Genomic DNA, 11,372 nt, shown 5'->3' on the forward strand with positions numbered 1-11,372 from the left:
TTTAACCATTTTATTTTATTTTTTTTAAAGGCAGATCTATTACTGCCAGGTCCATGCATGTCTTATTACCAGCTGGCTGCAAAGAGCCTGAAGGGCTCTGCCCAGAAAGAACAGCCCTGCTGACATCAGCAGCTCCTGCACCCACAGCCTGCCTGGAGCGCGGCTCCGTCTGTCAGCAGTGCTTGATGCTGTGCAGGGAATGCATCAGTGGTGGACACATGGCAAAGCCCATTGTAGGAGTTTGCTCTGCAGGAATGAGCAACAAGTCTATATGGGTACACTCAGATAAGCAACAAGTCTATATGGGAACACTCAGATATTTGAAAATGGAATACTTGTATTGATGCGACGAAAGCATGCTTAATGTTTTGCTGAATGGTTGGAAGGGTTGTGTTAAATAGATTGGAAATTATTATTTAAATACTATTAATAATAGAATGGCTTCCTTAATACTTACAGATTGAGAGTGATTTTCTGAGACGTTTTTCACAGAATGAGTCATTAGAGATGCAGAGAGGGGTGAATGAAAGAGATGCCAGAGATGGGCATTTCCCATTACTGCCTTCTGCTTCCTTAGAACTTAATTCATATTATGTATGTTTAAATCAAATCAGACTTTAATCCACACCCCCCAACTAAAGAAAGATTGAAAAGAAAGTGTGATTTGAAAAATAAATTGCAAATGCAAGAAGTCAGTGGCTTTTCCCATTGCCATATTTCTTAAACAGCAGACTTAAGATGTAACAAGGAAAAAAAGCAATGCAGTAACTTTTCTGTGCAATATGCATTCAACACGAGGATATATGCTTAATTAACACGGTGTTAATTACATCAACAAAGCTTTCAGTAGATCTTCACCTTGTAGTGTACTGAGAACTAATTTATGCATATTGTTTACATGAGTCTCGGTATACTGAGTTTTGTCACTCATAAAAGGTCAAAGGAAATATTAATGATAAAACCTACACTGAAGTTGGCATTTTTTCCTCAGTTTTCAAAGTGTGGAGGGTTTTTTTTTCCACATACAACAATTGTGATTCTTTTATCTTGCATCTTCCCTCGGTGTGATTATTTCCCCCGTTTTACAGCTGGGGTGCAACACTTGCAAAAGCTTTCTGAGGCTGTTTTGGTATGGAAGAAAAAACCAAACTGCATAAAGCAGATGTAGGGGGGAGTACAACTTCAATGTATGGAAACCCAAACAAGAGAGATGATTTAAAAAATAAAAAATAAAAACTAACCAAACCAAACACAACAGAACAACCAAAGGAAGCATACCAAACAGCCTCAAGAATGCTTTTCGGGAAAGAGCATGAAAACAATTGTCCAGAATTTGGTAAGTGGATTTTAGTTATCCAAATAAGATACAGGTTCCAATCTCTATATATATTTAAAGTCAAACTCTCCAGTCAAATGTATCCAAAAATTTCATCCTACCTCAATCAGAATTGTTTCTGATATTAAGAAGATGGTCCAGAAAATATGAAAATGCTGGTGAAGAAGCAAAGTCACTTCTGAATGTGATAAGGTGCCATTCCATCATGCGACTGAGCCAAAAGAACAGGGAGCTGTGCAGTGCACAGGTGGAAATAAAAGGGGAGAGGGGGAGTGAAGAACACAAACACAAACATCTGTCTCTCAAACACACACACAAAATAAAATCTACCAGGGATAGCAGTAAGAAATGCATCCATTTAGGGAAGTTACAAATGCAGTGAAATGAACAAATGAAGTCGCTGTAAAAATCAAGAAGTGCTCCAAATTAGAACGGAGATTGGGAGAAAAATGCTGACACTGCAAATGGCAACTGTAAATTATCTCTGAATTCAATTACATAGAGCAATTACTGCTTGCTTAATTCACCTAAAATTATACATGAACTTTATGCATATTGATGGTGGGTTTGCCATTTGAATATGTTTAATACAAAATGACTTTTAAGAACATATTTTAGAGCAAATCAGAAAAGAAATTACGATCCATAGTGTGAAGAGAAACATGACCAGACCACAGAATAAAATCTAAACCCTGTAAATCATTCAGGAATTATAAAAACTCCAGGAAGATGAAGATCTACATTTTACAATCTCTTTACCTTGGAGAGCAAAAGTTAAAATCCTAGCCAACTACTTCAAGCAATAGAAAAGCACATAGGAGCTGTACTTTGTTAACATGAAAACCACAGAACTAAGGCACATGGAGATGATTCAGCACTGAAAATAATTATTTGCAGAGAAAACATAGGTAAGTGTAAACTGAACTGAAAAGCAAAACTTGCACCAAAACTCAAGCCCCATATATGTCAAACATAATCAAAGCGCCCTGAATCCCAGGCAATGCTGAAAAGAAGAGTTGGAAAGCAAGCACAGAACGGGAGCCAATAAACGCAAAAGAGCAAAGAGGTAAAATAGTAAAATAATCTTAAAACTTCACCGCTTTCCACAGCACAAAGACAGATTTATGCGACAGATCAGAATGCAAAGACAAATCTCCTCGGTGCCGCGGAGCAGTGAGATGCGATTGTTTCCGTCCAAGCAAAGCAGTCAGTGCCCTGCCAAAGAGGCTAAATATTTTGGTCCTACAGAAACAACAAGCTGTTATTCTATTTATCAAGATCTAACGGAAACCAAAACAGCTGGTCTCCCTTGTTCTGCTGAACTGCAGAGAATATAGGCAAAGCTTTGGAGCTGTTTTCAGTCCCCTTTGACTCCTCAGCAGCCTGCTTTTAACTACCACCTCCTCCCAGAGCAGTTCAGAAGTGCTTCCTATCATTAGCTGGCAAAATTATAACTATGGCAAACTGCCTTTTCTACTTCAATTTTTGCTTCTTCTCCGTCATTCTCTCTCTCTTTTTTTTTTTTTACCCTTCCTTTCTAACTGTTGCTCTGAAAAAATGTGGTGTCATCTCCTTTTTTTCTTTTCCTCCCCAATTGAAAAGCAGGGTGAAGGTCCCGTCGCAGCAATCTTCCAGCAGAGAGGTTTGCAGCTGATGGCAGCAGTTGAATGGCAGCTAGGGGTTATTCTATCACCCAAGTAGGAAAAGGTGTGCGATGGGAACAACCAGAAAGACCTCTTGTCGGAATCCTGCTCCTCAGTCCCTGCTCAGGGCCCGTTCTTGCAAGGCTCTGTGTCTGGCAGCTCTGTTCTCCGGAGGGATCCCTGCAATTGCAGTGTATGTGCAGGAGCAGATCTGCAGCAGATGCCTAAGAGCGATAACAGCGGTGTTTTAAGCCCCGCTGCAATGAGATAATTATAGCTGGAGCAACAAAAGGCAGAGACCTAGGGGAGGAAAAGTGGTTTGTGTTGTTGTGTTTTAAAATGGACTGACTGCTCGTACAAAAACCAGATGGCTTCACCAGCACAGGGACACTGTGTTTGAAATATATCATGTCCCTTTATAATTTCAAGGTCCAATGGTACATTTCACACATTACCTTTCAACTTTACATTGTAATGGAGTACTAACACTTTTTGCTGGCTGTTTTACAGCCATGTGTGTTATGTGTGCCATGTGGTGGGTATTTTTTTAATACCTCTTTTTAATAGCTCTATCCTGCAGGAATAACTGTTCATGAAGCTGCTTGGCCGCTGCTGCAGCCTAGGGCACCAAATGTTTCAGACTGGAGTAAGTGACAAAGTGTCAGTGGTTTTTTTGTAAACCAAAGGATCCAATTTGATTTAACAGCTTATGAGGGTTTATGTGAAAAAGATGATAGACGCAAGGGAGGCCCTGTTATGGAGCAGAACTGTGTTCCGTTTGTCTCCCTGTGTGATTGCCATGCTCTGTATGAAGGCAGCCTTTCAGTGTTCCATCAGGATTTCATAATACAACCGGAATTACTCTTAGATAGGAAAAATATCTCCTTTGGCAGCCTGGCATTTGCTTCTTTTTTTTTCTTTCTTCCTTGATATGTAGCCTTAAGCATGGTTGTTTCAGTGAGCAAGAAGGCGCTGAGACGACATGGGCCAAGGGTGCAATGTAGGCTTATGAAATTGTAAGCACTTGCAGCAATCATGGGGAGATGGAAAATGCTGGTTTGGTGTGGGAACAGCCCCACACAGCCCATCTATTGGAAAACTTTGTACAAATCATCAGGTTGGAAGAACTCTTGTCTGATTGCAGCTCTTTATTTGCTGGGTTTAAAACACTGCAATCTCATGTTTCAGCTGGCTATCTGTCACCAGCATGGGATGTATATTAACGTACATCCCACATCAGGCTACTTGTTTTCTAAGGATCTTGACAATATGTAAACTGAGTGAAGCTATTTAAACACTTAAAAGTGACTATGGGTCATCTTATTTTGCAAAGACAGATGTCAGAGCAGTTGTTAAATCCTATGGCAACAATTCTAGATTTACATGGGGATGATCAGAGCCAGAGAATAAAATTTGAATAAAGACCAGCTTTTCAGAGAAAATGTATATGAACATTTAGTGTCACTATAAAAATGCAGCACAGAGGGCCATCGCTGTTAGCAGCATGCTGATAGCACTGCTGTAGCCTTTCAGCATTTAAACTGAATCCCAAGGGGGGTGGAGGGGGATGAGGGGGAGCTGCTTTTAACATCTTTTTGCTTCAAACCGAATGACTTTATAAGTGAAGGAAAACCTTCTGCATCTAAGATGTCTCTCTTGGAAGAGGAGATGATGAAATGTGTTTTCCTATGCTTTGCCCTGATATTATCAAACTAGAATCTCTAAATGCTTTCAGAGGAGGAGTAGTTAAGAAATCAGTACTTATATACAAAAAAAGAATAAGGCAGGCAGCCCTGCCTTGCTTTTACAACATAATATTAATGCTTTTTACTAAAACTGTGCTGCTTCAATATGGCAGTAATAGCTCCTGTCACATTTTTTCCCCCTAAGTTTTCTTTTATTTGTTGCTGGTGGTTGTTTTTGTTTTTCTTTTAAAATGTGAAACCAGCTACTTGTGGCCAAGCTTTGGTGGTTTGCAAGCCAGTGGAGTCAGACAAGCAGTCAGCCAACCAATAGATAGCCAGTTGTTCGTCCAAGCTGGTGTGGGATGGCATGCTTTGCACCATGGAAACCAGCATATGTGAGGCAATCTCATATGCATAGGTTGTTCTGCTTGCAATCCTCTGGACATCAAATGCAAAGTTGGGTATCTTTATATTGCTTTGGTGACATCAATCTAGGATAGTAAGTCCAGTTTGAACATTGCTTAGCTGCTTTTACAGCAAAAGAACAAAAGGTTTTCAGAAGCCGTTGTGTTTGGCGTTACAATATTAGCAAAATGAAATTGCAGAACATTTGAAAATGATTCTGTTCCCACTAAAGGAAATGCATGTTGCACGGTCTCCGCTTTTCCAAAAACCATCCACAGCATTAGCTTGTGCTGGAGCGCTTAGGGAGCAGTTCCATCAGTACCTGCGCAAAGCAGAAATGTGCCCAGCGACCAAAAACCAAGCAGAAGTGTCTTCGATAAGGAACCAGAACCTGACATGCCTGACATGCTTGAGAAGTGACATCTGAGATGAAGGCAATGAGCAAGTATGTGGTGTGGTTACGAGTAGCTCTGGGGAGAAGCCTGGAACAGCGGAACAAAGACAGGCTGACAGGAGCACAACATATTGCTGGAGCTTTTGAAAGGGCAGACAGATGTTTTTCTTCATCTTTCTCTACTCATCTTGCTGCAGCACTGCTGAGTGATGAATAAGAAGTGACACAGTGGTGGAGCTGGTTCAATTTTACCAGTCGGGCCGTTCTCAGTTCTTAAAGTTGACAAATGAAAATGGCAAAAGCGACTATATAAATATCTGAGGTGTGGCGGCCATAGCGGTGAGGCCAGTCTCTTTTCATACGTGGAGACAGGACGAGGGGAAATGGACATCAGCTGCAGCACAGGAAGTTTCGCACGAATGTGCGTAAGAACTTCTTCACGGTGAGGTGACGGAGCACTGGAACAGGCTGCCCAGGGGGGTTGTGGAGTCTCCTTCTCTGGAGATATTCAAGTCTCGCCTGGACGCCTACCTGTGCGACCTGGTGTAGGGAACCTGCTTTGGCAGCGGGTTGGTCTCGATGATCTCTAGAGGTCCCTTCCAACCCCTACAATTCTGTGATTCTGTGATTCTGTGATTCTGTGACTAAATGTTTCCAGAAGAAACAGCTTCAATTCAGATTTTATAGTGATAGCTGCAGGGGGAATCTACAGTATAAACAATTCCCTTTCTTTTGAAAATGCTGTTCTTGTTTTCCCATTTCAAAACTCCAGAATGCTCTGATTTTTTTATTCATTTGAATTGAAAAAGAGCACTGTCTAAACTTTCCCTATAGGAAAACTTTTTCAGACCCTGCTGTTACCTGAATTACAGCATAATTCTTTTCTTAGATTCTTTTCCAGCCTTGAGGCACCAAATTTACATCTCCTTTGTAGACAAATTCATTTTCTCCTTTTAAAGAGAAAGAAATCCGAGGGATCTGTTTGTGTTGCTTTGGAATAAAGCTCAGCTGTCACTCTGCAGAATGGTTTAGATTGTCAGATGTGATGCAGGGATGCTGGTTTGCATTCACAGTACCAACCACACAGCCCTGGGAAGAATCTGGGCAGTGGGGATTGCATTTGTATGCCCCTTCCTCTGTTTGTCTCTGTTTTGGCTCTGTTTGATCACAATCAGTGTTTTATTCTCTCCCTGTCTGACTTATGTTTTCTACTGTTGAAAGTTTCAAGACAAATATATATATATATATTTTCCTTTTACTGGTATTTTAATAAGGGGACAGGCAAATAAATCCTTATCGATGCATGATAAAATAATTAGAATTATTAGCATTCCAAAAAGTAGAGTAATAACGACGCATCTGAAATATCCGGATAGGATGAAGTGAGAACAATAAAATCAGCCATCGAGGAGTTCCTTTGCAGAAGGATCTCTCAGCAGCATTTCTCATTCACTTAAACATGAGGTCCTGATCCCTGAAAGTGGACTGCTTTGTTTTCTGATCTAGTTTTTATAGTTTCTGTGTGAATAGATGCAACAGAAACACGAGAAGTAACACTGCAGGCACAGCTAGCTTTGCAAAAGGGAATGCAGATTAGGATGGTTTCATTGGGGTACCTCCCACTGCAACTTCTGCAGAGTTGCACTGATTTAAAATTAGAGTTCCTCCTGCAGTAAGCAATGGAGAAGACAGGTGTATTTGGAGAGCGCTTGAGAAGCCGTAGCCTTTACAGGAGCCATATGTGAAATGATGCTTACAAGGGAAAAAAATATGAACCAAGCTTTTAAGTAAACGTGTATGAATAGTTTCAGAACATTTTGGCAAAGAAATTCTACATCTATTCCAAGGAATGCATTATCCTTAGGTTGAGGGGTCTTATTTTTCATAATTTATCCTCAAAGCTGAGAAATCAAAGAATATAATTTCAGTGGAAGCTGTCAGAATGGGTAACGGCACACAGTTACAGGCTTGGGCTAGTTTTATTTCTGTCTTTATGCCATAAAAAGAAACAGCACTAGAAGTCAGTAATGTTCCTCCACTGATGACATGGTCATTACTTCCACGAATTCAGTCATTTCCTTCTCATTTCTATGAAGTTAATAACACAGGTTGTCTTTCATCTTCCTGACCTAAAGTCTTCCAGCCAGATTTCAACTGATTGCTTTACTTGTCATATCTTTCCCAATTTACTCCCCGATGCCTAAGCTGATATATGATTTTTGCTTTGCAATTTAAATGCTTTGTTCTTCAGAGAAAATTAATATGGGGAGTATTTTGGTCACAGAAATACTGAAAATGTCAAAACATTCAGATTGGAAGAATATTAGACACTTCACTATTGAAGATCTTATAAATAAATCCATACCATTTCTCACTGTGTTCATTTGATAATGGTGTTTACCTATTAAGAGTTAATCCTACCCTTTTTGTGCTGTATTTAATCAGAAAGGGGTTTAAGTGAGAAGTAAATACTTCAAATTTCTTTTATAAACGCATTCATCTTGTGTCTGCTTTCATTGAAACCAGTGGGAAAGCTCTCAAGCATGTGTCCTGAGTTAAAATACAGCTCACTTGCATCGAGTGCAGAACTGCGTCTATTTCATGTACAACTGAGGTTTAGAAAGCACTGTGCTTCCTACAGTAATTCCTTGCATTTCAAATTGGAAACTCTAGTGATATTTATGACCAGGTAAGGAAGAACAGTATTTTAAATAAAGGGCTAATTTACGTTCACAGACTTGTTTATTGGAGTTACAGTCAACGCTCGTCACATTTTAGCAACTTGGTGTGCTGCGAAGGGTGCATTTAAGCACGAAAACAGGCTGTAACATTAGTGCCTTGGAACCTCTGAAACTCATTTTAGCTGTCTTACTGCACCTTCTAACTAAACACAGAAAATGATTTTAAGTACCCCAGAGCATTCAGTAACAGTTCCTCATTTATCTCTGCTGCAACAGCATTTCGTATCAAACAGTTCTCAGCAGTTCTATTGTGCTTTCAGAATAAATCTGATCCGCGTTTCATTGCAGAGGAATATCAAAGGAAGGAAAAAACCCCAAAGGCCCCTTTATCACAAACTCTTCTTGTTCCTCCCTTTACAATTTAAAGCTTAAAGCTACTTTATACGAATTGTTGATCTAATTGCAGCACAAAAAGTTATCTAAACTTGCCATCGTCTGCCAACAAACAGAACTAAGATTACTGGGACCTTGGTGGAATTTGTTGTAAAGCATAAAGCTTCTGCCTTTATGCTTTACAACATGTGCACACAAAACTGTGCACATACAAAACCGAGCCATACATTTAGAGACGCATTCATTAAATTCTTCAAATATTCAGAACTCCTACCTTGTTGTTTTCTATATGAGAAAGGCAACTGACATCTGGTCCTTGTTAATGCCATCAGTGTGGCATTACAGGACTCAGAATTCTATGCATACCATGAAAACATCTTGTATAAATCTGAACATATACGCTGTATAACATTTATAAATAAGAGTTGCTGGTTCTGGAAGAGGGCAACAGCTAAAACAACAACAACAACAACAAAACAACCAAACAACAACAAAAAAAAAACCACAAAAGAAAACCCAAACAAACAAGAAAAAAAATCCCACCAGCAAACAATCCAACATTTGATGAAATCTGTCCTGAAACGGACAATGAAGGTTTAACTCTGAGCTCCCTTCTTATCACCAAAAAATACAGAGATTGAGGCCATTAAAGGACAAACCTGAGCATACTAAAGCACACTGTACACCAAACAACTATCCCATTTCTGAAGACAAAACGATAATTTGAAAAAAGAAAACACCACTTTGCACATAAAGGACAGTTGGAGAAGTTGTTTTCATTAAGCTAAAACTTATTCTATCTCAGTATACTCACTTTTTGTTTCATAAAACTGGTGAACACTCATTACTCTTCATATTCCCACTGCCTCATGCTAGTGCTTTCAAAGTAGATGACGTATTTCTATACGTACATAAATACAAGCAGAGTTTAAATTACAGATTTCTTTGGTCTCTGTAATTTCATTTTGTATTGCTAAGCGACTCCATAATGCATGGAGAGTTCTGCTGGAGCCACAAGTCTTCCTAAAGTACTTCATGCTAATTTAGAAATAAAAACACGGAAGTTTAAATGTATGGCAAAATTATGAATAAAAAGAAAACATCCTCTGAGATAATAAAACTTTTACTCACCTCAGCCATGTAGCTGAGGAGAATGCACTTCCAGACAGATTTAAAAAATCAAAGCTGGAGTGCTGTACGTTGATCGGCATTTCTGGCTTTCCTGAGTGCAGGAGATTTCACTGCGAATCAAGTGAAATTAATCTTGCTAAATCCTTCGATTTATCTGAGCTTTGTGTGTACTTAAGGTCTTAAGGCCTCTCTTTCTGTTAAAAATAAGTTAATGATAAACAGAAGGTAACTGTAAAAGAGCAGCTGCAGCACTGAGGCATCCTGGCATTGCTGCTGTGCCTGAGGGCAGCAAGGACAGCATGATCTGCTGAATAAACTTTGTTTAGCTACATTAGAAATTAACCTCCAAAACTGTTTACTACGTACCTTTCTTACAGGTCTTCAGCTGTCTGTATTTTCAATGCTCTGGTTCTGCTTCCTTTTCATATAAATCAGAAGTTTGCTTTCAATCAGTGAATTAAAGATGTGAGGTCTTGCTTATTTGAATATTCAAGACATGTTGGCAGGGGCGGTACTTCGAAAGGGTTATAATTTTTTTCCCTCCCTCTCCAATGGAAATGTCAAATAGGACTGATGTTGTCAATTCACAGGGTCCTTGGTATGTTGAAAATAAGAATTCGTACATCAGGTATGCAGGATGTAGAAGACCCAGAATGCAATTCTAGAGGAGCAGTAAGGCTGCAGTGTAGTTGTACAGCTATGTTGGTGCAACTGTGTCCTGCTGGTTGTGTGTCTTGTGCCTTTGGTATTGGCACCTATTGAAAATTGAAAGCAAAGGCCTAAAAGCTTTATTTGGTATTCTTTTTCTAGCAGGTTATGTCTACAGCCCTATTGAGAGAGGTAGTCTGTTGGTTTGCTATCTTCTTTTTTGTAGATATGAAGGGGAGTGTGTGATGGGGGAGAAACGTTGATGAGCTCTGGGAGATTGCAGAGTGGGCAAACATCCCTTGGTGGTTCCTCACAGGGCCCTCACTGATCCTACAAGTGCTCCACCAGTTCAGGAATCATAGGACCACAAGTGGCTAGCAGAAGAGGAGGGGGACTGGAGGAGCCTGGTTCCATCTGCTCTCCTTTTTCCATTCCTGAAATAGGAAAGAACCACATTGGTTCTGGAGACAGAGAGAAGTTGGAGCAGGGATGCAGCAGGGTTAGCATAGCAAAAGAGGGTCTGAGTGGGTCAGGTAGGGCAGCAGGGTGAAGCAGAAAGCTATCATAGCGAATAGTGTGATTGTATGCTTACCTCATATCACAAACTGGTAATGTGCAGCCACCATCATGCACTACTGTGGTGTTGGCACATTCTCTATTGCTGCACTGAAAGCGCTGTGTGCTCTATCCTGTACTGGACCTGTCCTGAGGCATGGCTGTACCTGAGTGCTGCTGGCCCTGACCGTCAGGCTCTTCTGCTTGGGAGCATGGGAAGAGCCCACAGCATTTTGTACAGTCTGATTCGCCAGGCATTCTGCTTGTGTGAGTCATACTTGTAGAAAATATAGGTATGGACATTTATATAGGGGCTATACAACTTTCTCCCTCTCCTTCCTCTTTCATCACCCAACATTGCATGAGTCAAGGACTGGGAGGAGACCCTGTTCTTCATAGCTACCAAATGGATGTGGTACTGGTGAGCAAGAAGGGGCTGATGCTGAGACAAGGCAAGGATGAGGTTTGGAGTTACAGAATCCAAACAATTTCCTCTTACCT

At 40.3% G+C, this 11,372-nt stretch overlaps 1 protein-coding gene across 1 annotated transcript in view; it reads right to left on the reverse strand.

The window, feature by feature from the left end:
* Nucleotides 1-9,907, reverse strand: part of ASIP (agouti signaling protein) — a 28,925-nt gene extending 19,018 nt beyond the window's left edge. Inside the window, exon 1 of the mRNA XM_003211924.5 lies at nucleotides 9,669-9,907. Coding sequence (XP_003211972.2) covers nucleotides 9,669-9,748 — 80 coding nt within the window. The 5' untranslated portion in view covers nucleotides 9,749-9,907. The remainder of the gene's footprint in view (nucleotides 1-9,668) is intronic.
* Nucleotides 9,908-11,372: the final 1,465 nt, after the last annotated feature.

Source organism: Meleagris gallopavo, chromosome 22 (genome assembly GCF_905368555.1).
Source record: "Meleagris gallopavo chromosome 22, MGAL_WU_HG_1.1, whole genome shotgun sequence".
In the NCBI taxonomy this organism is placed as follows: Eukaryota; Metazoa; Chordata; class Aves; order Galliformes; family Phasianidae; genus Meleagris; species Meleagris gallopavo.